This window comes from Paracoccidioides lutzii (assembly GCF_000150705.2).
Source record: "Paracoccidioides lutzii Pb01 unplaced genomic scaffold supercont2.13, whole genome shotgun sequence".
Classification (NCBI taxonomy): Eukaryota; Fungi; Ascomycota; class Eurotiomycetes; order Onygenales; family Ajellomycetaceae; genus Paracoccidioides; species Paracoccidioides lutzii.
Window position 1 is genome coordinate 13958 of NW_015440959.1, and position 25146 is coordinate 39103.

The 25146-nt window shown below is 45.5% G+C and overlaps 4 protein-coding genes across 4 annotated transcripts; 1 reads left to right on the plus strand and 3 right to left on the minus strand.

Moving 5' to 3' along the window:
• Positions 1–173: 173 nt before the first annotated feature.
• Positions 174–1280, minus strand: PAAG_04966 (hydrolase; the record flags this gene model as incomplete). The annotated part of the gene is made up of 2 exons (XM_002792784.2): positions 174–1012; positions 1226–1280. 2 exons carry the CDS (start codon positions 1278–1280, stop codon positions 174–176), a joined length of 894 nt encoding a protein of 297 aa, XP_002792830.1.
• A 2581-nt stretch (positions 1281–3861) lies between these two features.
• On the plus strand, positions 3862–4908 carry PAAG_04968 (hypothetical protein; the record flags this gene model as incomplete). Its single annotated transcript, XM_002792786.1, has 1 exon — positions 3862–4908. One exon carries the CDS (start codon positions 3862–3864, stop codon positions 4906–4908), a length of 1047 nt encoding a protein of 348 aa, XP_002792832.1.
• Positions 4909–7080: 2172 nt separating this feature from the next.
• On the minus strand, positions 7081–11828 carry PAAG_04969 (hypothetical protein; the record flags this gene model as incomplete). Its single annotated transcript, XM_015845427.1, has 3 exons — positions 7081–10352; positions 10419–10995; positions 11118–11828. 3 exons carry the CDS (start codon positions 11826–11828, stop codon positions 7081–7083), a joined length of 4560 nt encoding a protein of 1519 aa, XP_015699653.1.
• A 4621-nt stretch (positions 11829–16449) lies between these two features.
• On the minus strand, positions 16450–23147 carry PAAG_04970 (autophagy-related protein 2; the record flags this gene model as incomplete). Its single annotated transcript, XM_015845428.1, has 3 exons — positions 16450–17418; positions 17493–22826; positions 22986–23147. 3 exons carry the CDS (start codon positions 23145–23147, stop codon positions 16450–16452), a joined length of 6465 nt encoding a protein of 2154 aa, XP_015699654.1.
• Between the last annotated feature and the right edge of the window lie 1999 nt (positions 23148–25146).

Consider the following 25146-nt stretch of genomic DNA (forward strand, 5'->3'; position numbering starts at 1 on the left):
TATAGACGTCGCTGTACAATTATCGCCTTTTATAACTACCTAACGAGCATAAATATCGTGATATTTGAAGCACTTATGGAATACTCGAAACAGGATGTTATACAATCCCTCCCACTTCCATCAATTCCTTCTTCTTCTTCTTCTGAGACATCCCGTCAAACTCAATAACCTCCTCACTCACTTTCCCTGATGACCCCCTTGCTAATATCAGGATACACATCGAACCGCCGCTGATTATAGATCGGAATTCCCTTCCTCATCTCCTCAATCGCCTTCGGATTCAGATCAGCGTAGACAATCTCCTCCACCTCCCCAGCCTCCTTCAAGATCTCCGCCTTCGGATCTGCGACCAAGCTATGCCCCCAAGCATGGTACGAGGCATTCATATCTCTAGCCGGACTGCACAGCGCAACGTAGACCTGGTTGTCCACGGCCCGCGCCCGCCCCAGCAACGACCAGTGCAAGGGTCCAGTAGTCAAGTTGAATGCGCCCGGGTATACCAGTAGAAAAGCACCCCTGCGCGCCGCGATCATGGCTGACTCGGGGAACCGCACGTCGTAGCAGATCGCCAGCCCCACCTTGCCATATTCTGGTAAGTCGACAATTGTAATCTTATTGCCGGCAGACAACACCTCGCTCTCCTTAAAGGTGATTTTGCCGGGGATGTCGATGTCGAAGAGGTGCGTTTTGCGGTGCGTGGCGATCAGCGCGCCTGTGGGCGAGAAGACGAGGGAGGTGTTGTAGTATTTGTTGCTCTCTGGGGCGAATTCGGGGATGCTGCCGCCGATGATATAAGCTTTGGCCTCTGAAGCGAGGGCGGAAAGGGCATGGAAGGAAGGGGATTGCTCCTTTGAAGGTGGGGAGGGGAGGAGGGTTTCGGCGTATTTGGAGAAGTATTGGGTGCCGTAGGGGGAGTTGAAGCATTCCGGCAGCACGATGAGGGATGCGCCTGATTTTGCGGCTTCGAGGACTTTGTTGCGCGCGTGAAAGAGGTTGAGGGCTTTATCGGCACCTGCATGTTCATATTCGTTAAAATGACATTTTGCAAGTTAATTTTATTTTTAATTTTTAATTTGTTTTTTTTTTTTTTTGTTTATTTTTATTTATTTGTTTTTTTCGGGTGGTGTCACTTTCAATATACGGAGCATCATATCTTTGAATGTGGCTGTTTGCGGGAAAGGGTGGGGGTCACGTTAAATTGCCAATGATGTCATGGGCAACATACCTGAAGCTAATTGCACCAGGGCGAGTTTCAAAGGCTTTTTCAGAAGAGTGGCCATGGTTATCTATCTGCGTGCGATAGTATGTTTTAAATCAAAAGGATCGTTGCCGGTTTTGGGGGTGTTTGGGTAGTTCTTGGGATGCTCCCGTTTGGTGATTTGTCGTAGTGTTGAAAGCGGGGACCTTCATGGCGTCCCAACTCGTTACGGAATTCGGCTTGGGGAAAGGATTAGAGTGTTAGGGTTGTCAGCTGACCCCTGTGGAATTGTTACCCGTCCATTAGTATAGACAGCGGCCCATTTGCCAGTCGGTCTAACATAGAATTGCATAAAGTGGCGCATCTTTATTTTTCCATATTAGTTGGGGTTTAACTACATGACTTAGCCTGGACAGGGTCTGGGGGATTCCAGGGGGGAAACAACAAAAAGGAATTTCACGGCAATTGGGGTTATTTTTTACATTTAAGGGATATTTTCCTCTTTAAACTAGTTAACCAGTTATACGTTGTTTTAATGGCTCATTCAAAATTGAGCCGACCAATTTGCTGCAGTGATTTCATGAAAAGGAAAATATAATCATCTTCTTCAAGGGAAATTATTGGTCGTCCTGTCACCTTTCACACGCAGGAGAATTGACTGACAAATCCACACCCATGGATGGATGTATGTATCTCCATTACTTATATAACTACGGATGCCGATGCAGAGATTCGCCTCCTAGAAATATAACAAGCTGTTTCGCTATTATTGGCGTAGCAGGGGCAGTGGATATAGAGCAGGACTTGTAAAACCAGTTAGCCCTGTTCTTTGATCCTATCATACCATCGAATTGGGAGACGAGTGACCTTGCTGAGTTATATATCTTCCTCGGAGCCGGGCAGAATTTCCATGACGCCCGTGTCTGTGTCTATATAAAACAATGCTCGAAGGAAGGATTTACAGTCTTTGTTGGGACGGGACGGGACAGGACAGAGCATGTATCCAGGTTCCTCGAGAATTAGTCAACGAGTTACTGGTTCGCTGACAAACATTGCCCCTCATGTAATAACTATATATCAGAGCAAGAAGGAAACCTTTGAAGCCCCTACCTTAGGCAGGACCTTGGGTCCGGAAAGCGGCGAATTTTCAAAAAGAATTTTGGAAGAAGGATTTGACTGGGATGCAATGCAGGTCATGTTGCATTGTTAGCCTTTGTAACACCAATGTCGGGCTGGGATCGGGAGAATGGCGAATGGCGATGCTTTCGAGAAAATTTAGTTCAAGTAAATGATGATCACCCCGTCCCCTTATTAATCATTTATATATATATATATATATATATATATATGTATATGTATATGACCTGTTTATGTTAACTTTTTAATTTTTTAATTTTTTAATTATTTTCTTTCTTAATTTTATTTTTAATTTTATTTTTGTTGTCCTTTGCGGTCAAAAGGAGTAAGTAATGCTAAAGATAGACGGCGGGATCACAGTCGGACCGTACACCGCCCTCCTGGTATTATATAATTGCTGCGGGAATATGATGAGAAGATGGTTCGGGGGAGTCCACCTTCAAAGGACGAAAGGAAGAGCCAAGCAAACTGCAAACAGACGGACATTGGACCTGGGAAAGCGCGTTGTGTGCTCAAACAGACATCTTCCCTGTTATCCTCTACTTGTGCATGATTATTATGTCTAAATTGATCGACAGTTGCCGTAGTTGCACTTTTGACAGGGGCTGATCCCGGAGGGGAAATGCGGTTGCCGAGAGTACGGAGCAAGTTTATATATAATAACTATTTCTAACGAACGTAGTTAGTTGCAACTTAACAGCAGCTTGTGGAGTTATTCCTCCGTAGCGAACCACGTTCCACGCCTTGCAAGGCCACAGGAGAAGGCTTCCCCAGGCTGCTGACCAATGGGGGAGATGCCGTTAGGCCGATATTAGAATAGCGTCAAACCTAATGTTGACCCCTTGCTGAGCTACGCGGCACTAGTTCCTTCCAGCGGTGTTCTGGATTCCTTCCCCTTTCGGCCATACCCCAGGTTCCTGCCAAATATTTCATAAACAACACCCGGGCCCCTTCCTATTCCCCCATCTTCGACGCACCTTCCAACGGCATCTCTTCACCTTTTCATCTTTCATCTTCATCTTCATCTTCATCTTCAACTTCATCCTTCTTCTGCTTCATCTTTCTTTTCATATGCCTGCTGGAGGGCTTGTGCTTGAAATGTCACCAGTTCTTTCGGACCCATTGTTCCCTGGCTGATAGACATTACCCGCGTTTTCTCACTGGGGATTTGCCTCCTGGAGCTGCCCCTCATTCCCTAATAACGACGAAACGAGAATCTGTAGCCGCCCTGCTACCCCCTTCTTCAGGCAAATTGTTGTCTCCAGACCGAGTATATATATATATATATATCCCGAATTACATACAACAACACCCTTGGTTCCCTTTTGCTGAGCCTCGTTCCTCCCTTGAACCTTAAATCGCATCGCGTCTCCCAACAATTCGGCTCTTTGTTATTGTTTTTTTTTTTTTTTTTTTTTTGTTCTTAAAAGTATTAAAGTCTTCTGAGGTGGCATTTACTGCCCTATCCCATTTATTTTATCATATATAACATTCGTTTTTACCGTCGCCTTTTATCCTCTGCTGCCATGTTCGAAGGCTTTTCGTTCCCGTCCCCTCCAAAGGGAGATTCCGGCGCGCCATTAACTACCGGTTACAACACAGGCATGCTGATTGACTTCGACAGCAACCTCATCTCTCCCCTTTGCTCTCGTTCTCCCTCTCCCGTTTCGTTTTGCCACCGAGATTCAAAAGACCATCCCTTACTTTGCACACATTCACGACCTCCCTTCAAACTCCCACCCCCGCCCACTTCCATCCCAGATAATTACAATACCTGCCATCGCCTTTCGATCGGGACGTTAACAAAAAGGCTAGATGCTCAACGCTTGGACAACGGGGCAAGCAGCGAGAATGATGAAGGACAAAGTTTCTCCATCACATCACCTCACAGTGCAAGTGTACATGCCAATATGCCTTCGATTTGGCTAGAGAATAAGCCGCTGAGCCCCCCAGATGTGGACCGGGTTGATACTTCATCTTGTGCTGAGCCGTCACCTACTTCGACGCTGATGTACATTGAGTCCCGTAGCCCATCGGCCTCTGAAGCAAATAACCTACCTTATCGCCCATCCCATAATACGCCCATCAACCCTCTCGAGCACGAGAACGAGCAGGAGCAGGAGCACGAGCAGTATTGTTCCCTCCGCCAACACAGGGAAAATTTATCCCTTCTGCAATGCTCTACCAAAACGGTAGCGGAAACCGTTCGTATCGCCCTCTTACTCGAGGAGGCTGGTCGCACCTGCTCTAGTAAAAACGAGCTCAACGACGACCAGCACCCGAGCTCACTGCCATCTCCCCCGCCCTCTCGAAAACGATCGTCCTTCAATAGCGATAACTATCATAACCATAAACCCCTCAACAGATCTGCCACAGAACTTGTATCCAAGTCTAGACTTTCGCCATCACCACCCAGCCACGGCTCCAAAGTTGAAAAATCCCGTCACTCTCTCCGGAATTCTAACTATAACGGTGGTTTCCGCAGCGGGGCGAAATCACCGCAGGGTCTACGGCGAAGGAGTCTGGTGCTGGCTGCTGTCATCGCGATGGTGGAAGCTGAGGTTGCAGAATAGGAGAAGGAGAAAGAGAAGAGCGGTCGTGGAGTTGAAGACGTTATTCAAGTGGATGGCTCACAACCGAGGGACGCCATGAAGACGTTGCCAACGATTTTCTTAATGTAAGATTGAAGAAGGTTTAAAAGGTTTCCATGTCTTCGTGATGGGAAATTTTTGATGGAATTGGATATCAAGGGATGTCGAGTTTGTTAACCCCCTCTTTCTTCTTCTTTTTCTTTTTCTTTCTTTTTTTTTTCTTTTCTTCTTTTTTTGCTGTTTTTTGACTTTTGCTATATACCCCCTACGCTCAATTCTGCTCATCTCTTTTCATTTGTTCCAACTTGTTTCATATCATTCATATAATTTTTACTACCATTTATCTCCGTTTCGGGTGTGGGAAATCTCTCCATATCCTTGCTGGTACAAACGGGGTGTTGGAAAGGTTATTATGGATGGATGTAAATGAACTTGTGGATTTGTATAACAGTTGAATGGCTGCTCTATTATCATGCTTCTTGTGGTTCCCTAAGGTTATATACATATCACATGCTTTTACTTGGTGTCAGAAACCACTTAATAATAATTCTGCATTCATATATATATTTCTTCATCCATTTATAATGATGTGGTCTATGTCCAAGTCTCATGAAGTTCACAGCGTGCGGTTGAAGCAACATCTGAGGGGAACTCAAGTTGAGTGTACAACTCAGCGGATAGAGAGGCAATGAAGAAAAAAATTATCAATACTCCAGATCGAAAATTAAAACCATTTTGTTTTAATTTTTTTTTTTTTTTTTTTGTTAGGATTTTCTCTTTGCGACTATACTATACTATATTTACATGTAACTAAAAGCAAAATCCCACACCCCTCTTTTTCTTTCGCTCTTTCCCTTTTAGTATTCATTCTATACATCCTGCGATTGCCGCATTAATTAGACCGACCGGCCCGTCAAACAAAAACGGGCCTTCAGTGGCCAACAACTCAAAAACCTGCCTGCGCATGAAAAAGAAGGATAGGTAATTCTTCTCCAGTATTTGCGAAAAACAGTTTGGCACGTGGGAATGAAACATAGGGATTGGCAGTTTTGCAGTGAGTGGGAAAGCAACAGGATAGAGTTACATCATCATTGTGGGAAAAGTCCACACAGAAAAGGGAAAAAGACGATGGCTTCTAGACAAGAGATTTTAAGCGTTCAGGGAGGAAGGAAAGGAGGTAAGGAAAAGAAAGAAAAAAAACAAAAAAATGTTAGAGATGACAGAACGAGATTGCGAGTGTGTATCTGGAATTTCGTCGATACTTTTTCACATAGCATTATGTATAATGGGTAAAGACTTTGCGATGCAAATTGAAAGTAAAGACTCATATGAAGTGGGCTGAAAAAAAAAAAAACTAAAATAAAATAAAAGAGAAGAGGTACCATAGATGATGCGAAACTGTGTCCAAGATTTTGTCGACAATTCTGCATCCGGGGGTATTGCGAAAAAGATTTTAAAGTGAATGTAAAGTTAGACAACAGAAAATAGAGAAGGGTAAAAACAGGAGGGAGGAATATAGAGACGAAAAGAACAATGCAAGGTTGTATCCGCGACTTGTCCATGATTCCACAGCAGAGTGTGTATAAAGACGTAAAGCAAAGAACTCGAGGAAAAGAGGGGGGGAAGAAATTAATTAGGTCCGGCACTCGAGAACGATTTCGACATAGAAGAGCAAAGCAGAGCAAAACAGACCTTCACGCATATATAACAGACATGCGGAGGCGTAAATAAGTCAAAATTGAAATGAAAGGGGTAATTAGCAAAACGTCGCAAACATTTAAAAGGACGGCGGAACAACAGAGGAGAAAAAGTGCAAAGAAGGGGAAGCAAAATGGAAGGGAAAAGGAAAAAGAGGTGAATAAAAGGGGGTAGACAGGCGAGTGGGGAATGGAGGCAGATATGACTCAAGATCGAGTGCTGCAGGGAGAAGGGTTGTTGGTTCTCCAATTCTCAACCAGGTACATTCGATTCGCTGTACCTGAAAACCGTGAATAGGTTGATAGTGTACGGTGGATCTTGTTTATTCCCGACAAACTCTGTCGTCTCAACAAAACTTAAGAAGCCATTTATATCCGTGTTAAACGACTTTCCCATCTATCCCTTATTCCAAACCAAAATCCATCATATATCATCATAATCGTCATTCATCATTCCTCACGAATCGTTCTCATGCAGAGCTGCCACAATAGTCCCAATAACAAGCCCTGCAATAACCAAACTAATTAACACCACCCCAGCTGCCCTCCTCGCAAATCTCACCTCCTTATAGTGAAACCCAATCGCCTCTCCACGTGACCTCCAGTGCACCAACCAATCCGCACCATGGCCCAGAAGCGCAATATAACCCAGCACAAACCAACCCAAGGGTAAGAAGGCAGTCGCGCCAATGATCAATTCCCGCCCAACACGTCGTTGGAGAACAAAATTTGTATTTGGACCTGTAATAGCAGCGCGTTCTTTATGTCTAGCGGACATTTTGTAGAGGCGTGGCGCAGTGGAGAACGCGTATTGGCCGTGCTCGGAGTAGTACCAGTCACCGATATGGGATTCTTCGTCGACGTCAAAGTGATTGTTGATGACAGGGCGGATAGCGACGTTGAAAGGACGGGGAGGGATGTTTCGTGCTCTCTCGTGAGTAATGTGGAGAGTAGGGATTGCATTGTTAGTGGAGGGTTTGGTATTGGTGTTGGTGGTTGCGGTTCTTCTAGCATATCTACCTCTCGCGTGTTGGAGGGCAGCAGCGTTTATCGGTTCATCAAGCTGACGAATGCGTTCGCGGACATAGTCATTGCGAGATGGAGCTCTCATGCAACGATTTTGATCTTGTTGATCATTGGTATCAGTATTGTTCTTGCAAGAGTAGTGATTGGTGATTGTGTCTTGGGTCAGAAGCCAACGGAGCCCACAGGACATCGTACGTGCCCCTGTTACTGCTGAGGGACGCCAGGCATCCTGCTGGTCATGTTGCTGTTGAAACCTTGATTCAGATGCCAAGGATGATGAATGGATACTGGAATAATGCCCGTAGGGGTAACGAGGCGGGGTGGGAGGGATAGAGTGCTGATCCAGAATGAGACGGTCGGTGGAGTCGTAGCGGGGAGTGGGATGAGCTCGTTCGGGCATCTTGGGAACGGAAGTGGCTTCTTTTTGCTTCCTATTGGCGGGAGAATAGTCGCGCGGCGCGGAGTGGGTGCTTGCGGTCAGGGGCAGTGAATGCTGACTGGGGTTTTCGTAGTTAGCTTCTTTAGTCTCCTCAGTACCGAATTTAGGCATGCTCGGATATTTATGGGAAAAAGCCTTTTTACGGCGGGCAATATTTTTATTGTGTTGCGCGACGGGGGTGGTTGTTGTGGTGTCCCTTCTGGAAGAAACAAAAGGGATTTCTTTCGGAAAATAGGAGGGATATGGGTCCTGGCCAGGCGCAGACACTTCTTGGGCAGACGAAGACACAGTGCACCAGTCTGATGACGCGGTTGCAGTTGCAGCAGGGCCAATGGAGTCAGTCACAGAGGACTGCTGCCAGCGACAGGGTTTGGTGGTTGCAGTAGTTGCAGCACCAGCGGTAGTTGTAGTTTGTTTCTGTAGTTGAGGCTGATGTTGCTGATGATAAGAGAAATCAAAGAAATTAAACTTACTACTTCCACTAGGGCCTGGGCCAAACCGAGACGGGGTTGGTTGCTGGTACAGACTATGTTTCCGCAGCCGTCTTTTTCCCTTGTCAAGGACAGGTGGTGGGTGTTGGAAAGGGTGCGTATGTGGTTTTTGCAGCGGGGTCGGGTGTTGATAACGCGAGGAAGAAGAGGCCAAAGGAGCTGGAGTCGCTGCTGTTGAGGCTGCGAGAACTGGCGCAAGGGTCCGTCTGGAGTTGTTGCTGTCTAAGAAACTGAGGCCTGCCTTAGTTGTAACTAGAGCTGCAGCTGAGTGGTTGTGGTGATCATGCGCATGGTGGTTCTCCGGCAACAGCACGACTTGGTCTAACTCTGGGTTCTGGTGCGGTTTGTGGGATTGGGCAAGCCCTTTTTGTCCTGTGTGCAACGCTGCTGGGTTAGTGTTAAAGGGGCAACTAGGAAATTGCTGCTGGGGTTCCCCCGGTGATGTCAACATTGTCCAGAGCTTCGGTTCTGCATTCGCAAGACTCCCATAGCTGGAGTAGTTAGCCAGGCTGCTCCCTGTGTCTATGCGCGAGAAATCGCATTTGATCCCACTTCTAAACTGCTGGCTGCCAGCAACTGTTTGCCAGTCCTGTGCATCATCATATCCCCCATCATAATCATCACCTTGCCCATACCATTTGCTGTTCTCCCCTTTCTCTTCCCCGCTTCTAAAAGCCTTATGTCCTTCCATCTGGTCAGAAACCTGCTTTCTGTAGACAGCTGAAAGAGCGTACATGTTAAAGCTTTGCGATTTCAATCCATCGCCTCCTTTTGCCCCATTTGAGCGAGATGACGACAAAGTCGATGGAAATCGAAAGCGAGACTTGAGTGTGGACAACGTCCCAAGTCCGCTTAGCTGCCGACTGGATGCCGTTTGGCTGCTTCCCGGATCCATATCATCGTGTTCTTCATCTACAAATTCATAATCGGCGATTCCAGTGATAGAACTAGATTGAAGGGTTCCAGGACCAATATCAATGGTCGCTGGAATTGAACTGTTACTAGTGTTGTCGACCCGACGTGCATGCCAGTTTGAATGGTGAAGATTAGGATCATCCACTGAGGAATAGGAGATTGGAAACGCAAGCGTGCTTGTACGTGTGCTTGGCTCAGGACGCTCTGAGTCCCGCAGGTGCATGGGTTTGGAGAAATTCGGACTTGATATTGAACCCAAGCTGTATTGGCAATGCCGCATGTGATGGTGATCATAGGAAAAGTCATTGGACAGGCGAGGATCGATGTCATACGGACCTGACCCATCTCTTGCGTGGATACTGTCTGCCAGCGCCTGGTTACATAGCTCTGACAGCGTGTCGCCTGTCGAGTAGATAGATGACTGCCGTTGCGCGTGTGCTGCTGCGTCTGCAGCCTCAAGGCTGCGTTCGAATGGATGCTTTGGCGCTGGGTATGTTCGTTCTGAAACTGCATTTTCGTCGTTGATAAAACATTCCTCAAGTTCTTTGGAAAGGTGGTCAAGAGGGCTTGAAATGCTGCGCTCGTGGTTTGGCATTTGCATCTTCGTGACTCTGGAGGGATTCCTCCGGATTGCTCCACCATTTAAACGACTGTCGGAACGTGACCTTAAGCTCGAAAAGTAGTTTGACGGCTGGCCAGCTGACGTACCGCTCAGTGCAGTGTTTGAGTACGAATCATCGAGGTTCTTGATATCGTCCTCATCATCATCACTATCATCTTCAACTGGAGCAGGAGTAGGGGACAGCGCTACCTCTCGAGGTGATAGAAACTTCAGAATCTGTTCAGAAGCTTCGTTTTCTACTGATATCAGGGTATGTTTAGAAGGGCAGACACATAAATGAAATTTTGAATGAAGGTACTTACCAGAATAGAATATGGGCGAACCTGGCTGATTGGACGGAAACTCGATGTTATGTTCTTCAATTGTTGGCTCAAACGCAAGCTCCTGCTCCAGCTCCAAATTATCCACGGCGTGGTCGATGTATGGAAACAATGGGAAAACATTGCTTCTCTGGCTTGTTATCCGAGAAGTGATAGAGGAATGGGCTGTGGGAAGATCTTCAAACAAAGCCCGTGGGGGAGTAGGCCGACGCTCTTCACTCCTTGACCTAACTGGACAGGAGCGCCTCAGAGGGGTTTGTTCCCCTAGAGGAGGGTGGCTACCCAGGAAGCTTTGACCAGGAGCAGACATGGTGTTAAAAAGGGAGGCTGAGGAATTACCCTTGAACAGGTTGGTGGGGTTAGGGTCTGAGGTAAGGGACAAACAAGGGAGTTTAGGTCGGTTGAGTATCTCGAAGGAAACACCTCTATATTGGTGCTGTGTTTCGTTTGGCTGAGACTTTAACTGATTTGAACATAAAGAAAGCCCCGATTCTGAGCAAGATTTGCCGTGGGAAATGAGTTTGGCTGGAATCCGCTTCAGTTGATTTCTGAACGCTTTCTGACGCGTCTTATTAACCAACATGTATCAATTTCTGATCAATGAATCCATGGATGAGTTGTATGTGCAAAGAATTCGAAATACAGCGTGTTGTGTTATAGGGAGATAAAGGAAACACTCACCAGCCTTCTGATTCTGGAGCTTCCACTTGCTATACTCGCCGTGGGCGTGTAAGGTGGAGGTAGTGAACGGGGTGGATATGAAGGGTAGTATCCGGGTGAACTGTTAAGAACAGTAGGTGCAGTATTTATTCTTCGCAGAATCACTGTCTCGTCTGTCAGGCTGCAATAGGGAGAGTGTGTGGGGATATCCCGCTGCTCGCAACAAGGCACCGGATGGCTTTCTAATGAATGGGCTGTCTGAACCAACTCCGCTGGGCTTCGCGAGAGAGGAACTGGCGAGGTTGATAGAGGGGTTACAGACGGCAAAGGCGTGATTTCACGAGAGCGAACAAGGTTGAGATTCAGGGCTTTGGGTTTTCTTCGCAGTGTTCTTCTGGGCCCGGGAGTAGTGGTATATGCCTCGTCTAACGATGGACAGGAAAGATTTTTACGATACTGGTGAAGCGAGAGGCCGAAAGAGGATGCTTGGCTACATCCAATAGCGCGCAGGCAAACAAGAACGGTTGGTGCAGGGCTGAGCGGGTTAGGGATGGGCTGGGAGAAAGGGTTGGAGGTGATAATAGGGGTAGAGGAGAAGGACGTGGGCATGAGGTGAGGAATGGGGATAGGGGAGAAAAGTGGAAGAGGGATAAGGGGTGGAGGGACGTGTTGTTGATAATAAACCTCAACCATGCTACTACCAGTCCTGCCATCTGTTCCCGGGGGCAACATGTTGCCGTATTCTCACAGGAGGACACGAACACTCATCCACATACACCTGTGCAGAATGGGGTGTTGTGAGGCTCAGTTCTCGGCGGTTCCGCTGACTCAGTATATACACAGAACACCCCAAATGACACCTGGGAAAAAGACACAGAGCTCTACCTGCTGAGGCCGTCTATCCATTAACCAGGCCCAGCTGGTTAGGATGGCCTCCTCTATAAGGCTCTGGAAGGGTCAAAGAGAATATGTTTCCGCTCACTCCGCCTGAAGTAAAATCTCAATATCAAGTTTTCCTACGTCTTGTTTCATAGGCTTGAGCTCAGCGGGGGAGGATAGGGAGAGGGAGAGAAGAAGGGGAAAGGGAAGGAAAGGGGAAGGGGATCTCAACTGGTAGTGCGTTTGTCACCGTTAGAATTGATGCCCTGCAATCACTAATTCTTTCCGATGCCGCCCTCTAGCAAGATTTTTTTTCAGGTATGACCGTGGAATTTATCTTGCCCGATATATGACCAGGGATATTAGGCAGAATAAGCCAGCTAAAGGAGCTGAAAAGCTCTATAAGGAAGAGGTCATGAAGGCTTTAAAGACAGGCGTCCATAACAATAGCCAGCAGTTGCTATGCTCGAAAATCTCTCCTCAGTTTTCGAATGGGAATGACTGCGAAGAATCTATAATAGATCGATGTAGACGGGTACCAATTGCTATTTCTTCATATATAGAAGAATAACGGCTCCTCCAACTCTTACGTGAAAAAAAAAGACGAGGTTAAAATATCGATCAAGCTGGAAAGGAAAAGAAGAAAACATATAAAAAACCTTCTAAGGCTATCATGAGAGATAACCAATACAACGTGAGGAACCAAAGAGCTGTTTATAACAACGGTTCTACGAAATACACATTCCCTAAACGTGAGCAGGCACACCGACAGCGCCCTCCCTGGACCGGGCATTATTTATGTTGTTTTATGGTGGGATGGATGGAATGTGTGTGCGAAAGAGTGTGTGACCCAGCCCAATTTGCAGGGCAATGGAACATGCCGGGTACACATCCACCGGGTACACGGACTCGAATTGCTGGATGGAGGGCTTCTCCCCTTTCGCCTCAGACAAACAGCAGGAGATGGAGGTGGAGGGAAGGCTTTGGAAGGGGTGGTTAAGCTGCAAAGGATGTGGGATGCTTGGGATGTCCGCTAGCCAATGAGATGTGCGAACGATACATTTCCAGCATCAACCAGTCCAAGCCCCAGCTTCCCCTCTGCCAGTCATGTTGCAGAACATGGTATTCTAGGATATTCTTACTTACACCAAAAACCTTCAACAAGTTCTCCAGCTGAAAGTGTGTTAGTAATGGGACAGAAAAATATTTTTTTATTGGATTTGCGATATGGATGTGATCCGGTATGCTAGACGTGTCCATTTTTGTTTTCTTCTGAGATCATCGTGGAGTATTCAGGGCCAATCGAGGCTGTTTCTGCAAGGAACCCGCTCGAAGCGGCAGATCTTTTGATTTCTGGAGTTGGTTACGTTGACAAGCGGTATGTCTGTCACAATGTGTGGTTGTGTGATTATGTGGGGATAGAAACTGGTCAGTGAAGGGTACATTTCTTTTTGAATTACTATCGAGAAGCTGGGGAATAATGAAGAGATAACCACCCCATCAGCGGTTGTTTGGTAGGAGGACAACAGGCAGTAACGTCTCATGCAGCTCCCTTTGCTTGTGTGCATGCGAGCTCTGTCATGCAACGGTTAATTTTGGCAGTCTTTTGATCCAAGGACGGGGAATATTCTCGCATCCCTATGATATCATTCAGATATGATGTTCATTTTTGCTTCTTCATCTCTATTTCATGACAAATAACACTTCCAGGCTTGATACGAATTTGCAGGTGGGTTTTCTGCTCTATGAAACTATGGAGTAAATTGCCTAAAAAAAGCCTTGGAATTTTTCCAAGGTTGAAGCCACAATCAGGTCACGTGGTAATTGGTATATTAGCAGAAAATGTTTCCCAACAAATTCACACAACAATGAAGATGAATGTGAAGGAAAAAGGAAAAAGAAAAAGAAAGTGAAAGGGGAAAGCTAATTGTCATTCTGGGGAGCCAATGAATACTTTCCCGCCCCTTTTGATAAGTTGTTTTTGAGGAGTATGGAATCTTTGAATGGACCCAACAATCTCATCACAACATGTCTCGTTCTCTCCTAGCCAATTAAGAGACGTCTTTCAAGAATTCCCAGCGCAAACAAGGTCTCTAAGTTGGCTTCATTTAATTCTTATTTAGCGCCTGGAGGATACCAACTGTCTGTCCATCCCGCTGGGTTGCGATGGTTAGGTTAGTGTATCATCTTTCCTCCTTCCCACGGACTCCACCTGATGGCAAAATCTAGATCAAATTCCAAAGCCATCAAATGGCCACCCGAACAAATCACATAACAATGACCAGTCGATACAATGTTTTCAAATCTACCTTGGTGGACTACCACCATCTGAAAACTCTTGAGAGAGCAAGATTTGGTTGTTCTCCTTTTCTTCCTAATAAAAGGACTGGCCTGATTGAACTGTCCCTTTCATGTTCGAATAGAGAATATAGGTAATGGTTACCATTGCCTTGTGCCTTCTAACATCTGTGATTCTTAACCTGGATTGATGAAGCGAAAGTGGGCGGATCAGGAGCCACAGTGGATCTCTATTTGCAGATACGATCGAACCTGCGGAGAGGTTACACAGTTTTAATTTTGTTTCCCCCAAAATTCTCTGCCCAGACCCTTCACGGCATATACAGTCGAATAGAAAGGCAGGTTTTAACCTGCATCCACTATGCTTTTCACGTGTCAAATTTCCCTAAATATCGAAAATTGGAGTGATGGAGCTGGGGCTTATGAATGTGGACTCGTGAGAGCTGAATTGGGGATTTGAAGGGGATCCGATGTTTTGCCCTTGTGTGTTCGACGACTCCGCCACATATATCATGCGTCTGTGACAAGCTCGAATTCTCGCTGGATTGAAACAATAATAGCGATACCAGCCTGCAAATCCTAAGTTGCGGGGGTGTGGGATTTATTCTTAGCAAAAGCTGTACCTGAAATTATAAACGAACTCTGTCATCTTGTGACTGTACCTGAGGCTTTTGTGCAAAGTAACGTTATCGTATAGTCCAGGACCTAAAATTTTGACTTGATATTATGACTATGCCCTGATCTATTCTATGGGCCCTTAATCGGGTGTATCGAGTACAAGCACATGGAAACCATAGCTTATTAAAGAGGTATTAGCACATGTGAAATAATTGTTTCAAAGAAATCAAAATAATGAAGATCAAATCTTTGGTGCATTCCTTAACATTCGCGGAATCAAATTATGCTCGCAGGTGGCTGAGTGCATACATTAATTGCTGAGGCGGTGCACACCTCACTGCAAATTTATCTCTCAAACCTTTATTTTTAACCAATTGTATCAAGCCTTCCAAGGAATCAGGGATTATCTTGCAGGATATGCAAGGTTGGTCATTCACAAGTGAGGAATTTCCAGAAGGAATTAAAAACATCTCAAAAACAAACCCGTTTCCCTAAGCCCTTCTATCCGCTTGCCCTCCTGAATCGAAGATTTTCTTGGCTGCCGGATGTTTTACATATTCCCTGCATCCTGATATTTCACGAGTAAATATGAAGCAAGTATATGCTGGGAACGTAATTACTGTTTAATTGATTTTGAGCATGTGAAGGTATCGGAGGGATGCTAACCTCCGATGAAAACTAAAGAGATAATCTTTCAACTGCTGTCTTATCAGCAATGGTTGCAGCATATTTGCATTCCTTGAACCAGACTCAGCCGCTACCAAGTCCCCGTTTATCCAATGACTGCAATTGTTTGACAGGAAGGAGAGGCGTGAAGAGAAAGACAACTGGTGTTTCTAAGAGAGATGCTTAAAGAGTAGAAACCGAACCACTTTGCAAATCAAGAAAAATGTATGTGTAAATTTATGTGGTAGATATATGCTAAATATTAGTTATCAATCTCTTTGGCAATGACAGGAAATAATAAAGAAACAATCAAACTAAATCGATCAAAATCAGCAAAGCGAGCCATGGTGAAGGAAGTTGATATCAGCGGTAATGATTATGATGGGATGTACGTAAAAATTGAGGTTGTAAAGAAAGGGAATGACAACACGTAAGTAAAACAAAAAGCAAGAGGTCTTTATGTCGTAGAAGTGGTATCATTCCAAATGGAGAAAAGGCGAATGTCCAAAACGATAGTCCTAAAAAAAAAAAAAAAAAAAAAAAAAACGCCATTCTCATAAAACCCCGTTTCTTAGGTCATGAATGCAATGGGTAAATCTCCAAATCGCCCGGGAAATGTCATGATAGAGGGAAATATGTAAATAGTTCGTAAACGAAATCGCTCATGAATGGAGAGTGCTCATGAAACTTGGGTTTGTGGTGTGTAAAAGAAAATAGAAGAAACGTAGAGAATGGAGGGTTGAGGTTGAAATAGAAAGTCATGAAAATTTGACTCAAGGATCAGGTTAATTAGAGGCGTAATATTCCTCCTAGAACTCGCACCAGATGGTTTTAATATCGTTTGTATTTCTAGATCAAAACTTCAGTAAATTTGTGTGCTGAAAAGGGGAAATTACACAGGAGCTAAAAAGAGACGAAAACTTACATCCTCCACTCGTCTTCTGTTAGTAGGGTCCAACGAATTTCCAGCACCCAATAGTGTTTGTCCAAGAGCCTTTGATACTCCAATAGCAGGTCGCAAAATTACAGTGGGAGCTCGCTTCAACAGGGCCTTAGCAGCACCTTGTGCGCTTCCGCTATCTAACACTTCTCCAGGAACAGCAACAATTGCATCTCGCGCCATGAGGAGATCACGCTCGAGACTCGCATATGCGCCACGAAGACCTTGCATAACACCAACTGGCTGGTCAGCATAAGGAGAGAATTGCTTTTGCTGTTCTTCATCAGCCGAGTCATCATCCTGTGCTACAGCGCTTCGTTGACCGCCTGGGGCGTTCAGAAATTCTTCAGTACCCTGGAGGACGGTTTGGGTGCCGATTGCAAGTTTAGCTCCCAACTTAACGAGTTCATTGGTTGTTGTTTTGGCGAATGCTAGAGCACCCTTTTGGATACTGCGTACGATTCGGCCATCTTTCTTGTACTCGCGCATTGGGATGACGACAAGATCCTTGAATCCGCTACCGACGCCAACAAAGGACTTGATTGGCGCTAATCCGGCAAGGACTCCTGGGAGTTGGTTGGCTTTGATATCCGGCATCCAAATATCGTTGAGCGTTGTTCCTAGCTTCTCAAAACCGGAAACACCGTAGATAATTACGTGCCGGAGGACCATGTCGGCTTCCTCGAGAACGAAGAAGTTCATAAATTCGGTGGTGCGTCCGGATCTCAAACTGCCATAATCTACCCTCTTTGGCTTGAAATCTAACCTGACACGAACAGCATTCACTTCGACTCTTTGCAAGAAAGGCAACTCGCTAGGCGAGGTATTAACTGGTGATGTGTCATTTTTGAATTCGAAGAATCGAGTTAAGAAATCTAGGGCGTCTTGATCAACATGAAGACGGAGGGGAAGGATTGTTGCCTGAAGATACCAAGTTAGGACATTAATTTCAAGAGCAGAGGAACAAGGAAACTCTGTTTAATATTTATAAATACCTTAAGAACGATTTCTGACGCAGCAAGTTCTGCGACTGGCTTGACATTCAGCATCTCCAAATGCACCATACTTGTGCCGCTCTCCTTTTCACCTGCATCGTACATATACGTTGCGAATTTTCTCCAGTTGGACGACGGCACATGGTCAAAAATTTCAAGATCGTTGACCCTAATATCAAGAGAGCTTTGAGTCTCACCGGATCCGGGAGGAAACACAACCAAATCGGCAGATATGCCCCGCAATTCAATTGTCATTTTCTGTCGTTTGCTGCGTGTCAATCGGAGTCTCTTGTGCTTTTTCGAAGGAGGTTTGACGGTCTGTGCTGATCCATCCGTCATTGTGGTGGATGTGGCAAAGCTACCCGTCTCACTAGCCAGGTCATCGATATGGGCGTTTATGTCTTCACGAAGTTGTTGAGGGTTTCTATTGGAAGGTATTCCGATATAAATAGAATTAAACAGGAAATCCCCAATCACATCTTCCTTGTCATCGACATCGGGCGAGGCACGTCCGTTAACCCGCGCGAATCTTTCGCTGGCTTTCACTTCAACATCCTTGACAGCTTTAGAAATCGCATCCCTGGTATGCTGCCAGTCAAAGCCATCGAAAAGATTCCATATAAAATGTACGTCGCGAACTCTGACCCTAAGGGGGCTGCCGCGAAGCTTGCCGTCATTGGTTAGAGCGTAGGTATTGTATGTGGAGTCCCATCGATGAGCTTTACCTCCGACTGAAGACTTCCTTGCAAAATGATCCTCCCGGAAATCCAAACTGGAAACGCTTGAGAGGTGAGCGTGAGAATGAAAGCTGTCGAGAAGCTTCTTTGATTCGTAAGCGACTCCTGGAAGGGTGTCATCGCTAGACCCGTGTAGGCCACCACCTAGTTTATCCCTACCTAATCCTGATGCCATAGGATAAAAGTCACTGAAATATTCAAGTTCCTCCGCCAAATCACCTCCGTTACCATCCTCGTCAATACCGGTAGGATTGAATAGATTCTTGGACGTTGGTATTGGGTCCGTATCGAAAGCGTTCCCAGTGAACGAACTAAGCATGTCATCTATTGGCATGACTTCCGTCCGATATTTGAGTGCCTTACTCGGAGGTGTAGGTGGTATCAACTCATTTAAGATGGAGATCAATGTTTGAGTGGAATCAGCACAAGTTTCCAGGACAAGTAAGTCATCCTTCACCTCAACATCAACGGACTTCTCCCCATTTTCATCTAGTTGAATGACTTTTAAGACAACAGCCGCAGATGAAATGTAACAAACCGGAACATATCCAAGGTTACTTAAAAGTTGGACTTGAGTACTTTGAGCATCATTATTTGTTCGCTTATGGAAGCCCTCTCTTGTCCCGACGTTTCGGACATCGTCGATGATCATAAGAGACACCTTTTGGACTTCCAACGAAGCGTCTAGCGTTTGATCCTTATCTAGGGAACCTGAAAAGTTCGCATGCGTGAATACCGCTAGGCCCCTGGCGGGTGATTTTCGAGGAGTAAGTCCGGCTAAGCAATCTCTCAAGGCGACGGATAATTTCGATGGTATCGATGAAGGCGTGGAGCTTTCCAAGCTCATAGATGACTGTGTAAGTCGGTGAGATTCCGATTCGTTAATCTTCAGTTCAGCTAAGTTGACAACGGAGTTTGCGAGATTCGCAGCAAAATCCTCAGCACTCATATCGTTGTCAAGTCCTAGAAGTGCAACGATTGAGGGTACTGTGTATTCGAAGCGAACATTGTAGAGTTTTATTTTGATAGTTGGGTCCATTTCATCCGCAATGAACCTGGCCATTATCATCGGCAGGGCTGCAGCGCTGTTTTGGTCTGGAGAGTTGACAGCTTCTCCAACAAATTCCTCGTCATCATTTCGTACAATCGCCACCGTACAAACCCTGGCTGCCATTAGCGATGGAATGTTGACGTGGGCCGCCTCCATCCCTGTCGAAGTGAGTTCAATATCGCCTATCTCTCCACCAAGTGCAACTGCACACTCAAATTCGCAAATGAGAGCCAGCGTAAGTATACCTGGTCTATCATCTTGAGGCAGATATTTTGCGACTGTTGACAGCCTGGCCAATTCATTTCCAAGACTTGATATGGGTCTTAGCGTCTCAGGATGAGGCAAGTCCGCCTTAAGACTTCCAATTGTTAATCGGAGCACCGCGCCTTGTTTCCTCTGTCTGAACAGAGTGTCAAGCATTATATCATCGTCTTCACCATACTTGTCCCTGGATGGAGTCAGAAGTAAGAGGAGGCGGTCCAGATCTTCCTCTGTTGGTGAAAACACGAATTGAATGCGAATGTTCAATAGATTAACAATTGCTCTAGCTTCAGCATCATGATCGCTATCATTCAAGATTGGTCCAATTAATTTTCCTTTGTCAATCTGAATAGTTATTCCCGCTAACCGGCTGACAATCTTGACAGCAGTGGTTTCAAGTTTAAGGCTGCATTGTTCCCCTTTTAGATTCATGACGAAACCCCTCAGTCGAGCGTTAAGTTTCCAGGGTATAGGGTTGACTCCAGCACCATTTGTCACTGGTGACGGTGGAGGTTTTAAGGGCGTTGCCTCAAAGTGTACGCCACGAGGCCGCTGGGTGGTCTCGACTTTCCCGTCTTTGATGGAGGAGGTTGACGAAATTGAGCTTCCAAGCTCCAAAAGAGTGCTTAATCCACCAAACCAGCTCAAGATTTCGTCAAGCCGTTGAAGGTTGAAGGAGAAGTGAATTGGAAGAGTTACCAGATCTACCTTGGTGTACTCCTTTGTTGACTTCACTGATAATGAAATATCTCCTTGTTTCGAGTGGAAATCATCTCTCATGGAATCACGCATTTTAAGACCTTCGTCAAAGGAAATAATATCTTCTGACGCATGGCCAAAAGTAAACTTGGAAATGTTAAGGACCAAATCTGACGTGTCTTTATGAACTAAGGATTTGAATTTTATTCCTGAAAATAATGCGTGTAGGATAATCTCCCTGGATGAAGAAGTAACCTCTGGGGTTGCAGTATCGACAGTAAAATGGCGGACAGGAAGATGCTCCAATAGTCTCACGGAGCAACTCGAGAAGTTTAAATCTAGAGGTGGGATGGCGAGGCTCTTGCTTTCACCTTGCAATTCACCTTTCTCAGTATTTAAACTCCAAATGGAGACAAGCTTTTGCCCCATTTTGGCCACAAGCCAACCACAAGCGATGTCAAACTCGACGGTAACAGAAGATATATCAACAGCAACAGTGTCAGCTGTTTTCAGGGAGTCACGTGCATATGCTTGAGACGGAGGGGCCAATTCTGGAGGTGGTGGACGTGAGGACGTTGATGGTCTGAGGGAACACCCTGACAGGGGATGTTTAGGACTTGGTGACATTTCAGAAGTAACCGAATCAGAAAAGCTCATGGTTGATGCCTCCATATGGTTAAAGCTTTTCTTGGGAGGGTCTGTTGTCATCGACTTCTGAGCATCGACATGTTGACTTTCCAAAGACGACAACCATATGGACAGTTTGTCGATTTCAAAAAATTTTTTCGCCAGTTTAGAGTTATATTGCGTTGATTTAGACGGGGAGTTTGATGAAGTCGTGTTAGGACCCGGCTGGTTTGGGACTGGAAGGAGGGGAGTTCCCAACATGTCCGAGAAAACAGGTTTTTCATCCGCAAGCTGCGATCCAACAAGAGACTGGGCTTTTGGTGTCCCTTCTGCACCTGTTGAAGGGACATCGGCATCTGACGCGGGTAAATCAGGCGTGGTGGAGGCGATATCTATCGTGCTATTTCCATATATTGGTGATTCCCATCCTCCGGGCATAACAGGGGAAGCTTCAGAGCGAGCTGACTTGGAACTCATAGCACTCATATACATACTTATTGCTTCTCCATGAGTGAATATTTTCGATTGTGACAAGTCTTCATAGGGATCGGGTTCTGAATGGCTGCTTTGCGGACTGGTAGATTCGGGTTCTCTAGGTGCGTCGATACGAGGAAAGCTGGCTGAAGTGGAAGGTTCAGGATCCACAAAGCCCGCATCTGGAAAACCCCGTTGACTGGTACAAGGTGAAGTACCTTTTGAGCCTTGGAAAGCAGGAATCTGAGGAGCAGAAGAGCTCTCCATTGAATGGTACATATGATCGTCAGGAGAGGATTCAGGGCTTTGTGGGCGTAGGGTATCCACGGACGGTCCATTCATAGATTCCGTGGAATGATCCATTGATGATGAGCTTTCAACATCATCAGCGAGTTGGATCCTCAGGGCTTCATTGAGATAACCAGGGCTATCTAGTATTTTATCATCGTATGGACTTTCAGAAAATAGGTGAGAATGATTTGAGCAACTTCCAGCACCATAATCATACTCCGATCCTGCGTCAGAGAACCTGCCATCATCTGAAAACATAGAATCCTGAAGAGGTGGTGGAGCTCTATCTTCTAAAATTAACGACTGCTCAAGAATAGTTCCCTGAGACATTGCAAGGGAGGTGTCTGAGGAGGAAGAGGGCGGCTCAGGTGAAGGTATCCTTAGTGGCGTGTGGATAAGCTTGGAATGAGCGGTGGAAGGGGAAGCCGGAGGAGGGGCAATGTGGGAGTAGTTAGAGAAAACTCCAGCATCGGAAAGGACCATCAAATTAATTTGAGAGAAGGCTATATGGCGTTTACCAGGCTTCAGGTCTGACTTTTCTTCCAGCGCCGATGTCACACTGTCTATGGATATATCCTGGATCGTAAACATAGCTGTAACAGGATCTATTGTCAGATCTGGAGAAGACTTCAATGCCTTGTCCTGCCGCACTTCCATGTCGATCGTGAATGTCACATCCCTAATTTTTAATTGCAGACGATCGGCAACTCCTCTAAGAAACCCGGCAACAAAACTGGGGAGTGACATTCCCCCATCAAGCCCAATACCTAGTTCTTCCTCTCCATCGTCACTGAGCCCATCTGAGCTTTGGGAGTAGTGGGACTGGGACAAAATCGCAGCTTCCAGTTCCGCCTTTTCAACTCGTGGTTCCGATTCAAGGAACGATTGGGCCAGGTCCGTGGTGGATGGGAGGATATTCCCCTTCTCACCGGATTGGATATGGCTCCTGGGTCCAGGTTTGTTGAATCCGTTTTCGTAGGGACCCTTTGACTGTACAGCGGCTCCGGAGGCCTCGTGATCTACTTCGTTCGACCAAGCCACATCCGACGGTAACTCCAAGTTGACTTGCACATCTTCAACCTCAACAACGATGCTGCTGCTGTATATATCTGCGGGGACCGTCACACGAATGAGGGAAACCTTAGCTTTCTTAAGGCTACAGGACGGAGGCAACAGCAAAACTGAAGACAGCTTCTATATATCGGAACAGTAACGTGTCAGCCCTATTCTTTTTCAAGGTCGGGATGGAGACTACACCGAATCAGACGTAACATCAAAAGCAAAAGAAGAATTTTAAAAAAAAAAAAAAAAAAAAAAAAAAAAAAAAAAAACAAAAGAAGAAGAAAAACATACCTCAAGCCGTAAACCAATATCCCTCAGTTCAAAAGTACTCCGCTGGCCCCATTTGATGCCCAAACTCTCCAAATCAAGAGCATCGGTATCGACCAGTTCCAGCCGCGAAAGTGCATATCTCAGCAACCGCTTCTGGAAGAACGAGGGAAGAAAGTACGACATGGTGAATTAAGGAGAGGGGCGAATCCAGAGCCTCCGGACTCATAGGGAGCTAAAACATGTCATCGAAAGGTGCTCGCAACATAGGAATCGGCGGGTATGAAGAGTGGTGGAGCGTGGCTCGGGTTTGAGGTGGTAGAGATGTTGGACGGTTGGACGGCAACCTAGAACTCCACGGGCAAGATGTGGCCATGAGAAACGAACGAGGTGGAAGGCAGAAAGAGCTAGAAACAACCGTTTATTAAACGCACTGATTTCTTTCGTCGCCTTGCATCAAGTCCAGCTAACCATAAAGGGGCCAGGACGAACAGCGGCAGCCCGGGAGGGGGTTGAGTTGTGGTGGTCGTTGGCAGTCGTAGCGGTGGTGATGAGCGGGTGAGGTTGGTCAAATTAGGCGTGAGCCTGTCAGTGGCCTGGGTGCGTCATTCATCGCTCATCGCCGCTGCATTGCCGGTGGCAGCCCATAACCTTTGCCAACACCAACCAGATCAAAAAGAAGGTTGGCTTAGCCCGTGGCTTATTAAGCTCGGGATTATAATTAGTTGGTTAGTTAACTAAACGTAAACCACAAGCGAGCGAGATAACCAAGCAAACGAGATCACTTCTTTTTACCTACTAATTAAAAATTCCCTTCTCTTCAACGCATAATTATGCCACCAATTCAAAAAAAAAAAAAAAAAAATCTTCAACTTCTATTGAGAGAGAGGGAAGGCTTGAATAGCAATATCTGCTTTTAAAAGGAAGAAAAAGGCTCTATTCATGAGATTACACGTCTTTACAATGTGCCACTCTCTACTCTAGCTCACAGACTTAATGGCCGGCCTTCATGAGTGAATTTACACACAAAATCACATAAATTATCCTCTACTAAAGAGAAAAGACTAGCTTAATGAGTGCTGGATCTAGCTAAACAAGAAATACTCCCTCAACCGGCATTGTGAAAAATATAGTCAACCATATTCTAGCCTCTCATTCCCTATCTTTTAAAATCCCTTGTGTAGGAAAGAAATGGGTGTCAAATCTGCTGGCACGTCTTCCGGAGCTTCAATGCTGTTATTCTCATCATTGCAATCATGGCCAGGCCAAATGTGAGGATATGAAAATTATTCAGACTTGATTTAAGACTTTGAGGGATACAATTGCTGAGCATGGAATTCAGACTGAAGATATCTACAACTTTGATGAGACTGGATTTGCAATGAGACTCTGTGCAACTACCAAGATCATTCCTAGACCTGAGCACTATGACCGGGCAAAGCTGTTACAGCCTGGAAATTGAGAATGGGTGACTGCTATTGAGTCAGTCAATGTGTCAGGCTGAGCCTTACCCCCCATACATGATTCTTAAAAGTCAGACTCTACCTGAAGGCTGGTTTGATGGGCTGTCAAATGACTGGACTACAGATGAAATTGAGCTACAATGACTTACATGATTTTTTTTCCCTATTACCAATCCTCATAGAATTGACACTTATCAACTTCTTTTTCTAGATGGGCATGGCAGTCATCTTATCTCAGAATTTGATCAGATCTGCAAGAATAATAAGATTATCCCTTTATGCATGCCAGCACATTCATCACATCTCTTGCAGCTGCTAGATGTGAGTGTTTTCACAGTTTTGAAGTGAGCATATGGAGGTCTAGTTGAACAGTGAATGTGTCTTGAATTCAACTATTAAGAAGCGTGACTACTTAGGTGTCTATCCTAAGACCTGTGCAGAGGTCTTTAAACCTCAAAATATTAAAAATGACTTTCTAGCTACTGGAATAGTTTCATTTGAACCAGATCAGGTTATTCAGCAGCTAAATATTCAACTTCAGACTTCTTCTCCAGCTAGTTGAGCCAGCAACTCTCATTCATCTTGAGTCCTATGAATGCCTAAGAACTTCTATCAATTATACAAGCAGGTGAATAAGGTCAATGGTCTTATGACACAAGGCCTTGATGCCTCTCAAGACTTAATGAAAGGATTTGAACAGATTATTAAAGCTTGTGAATATG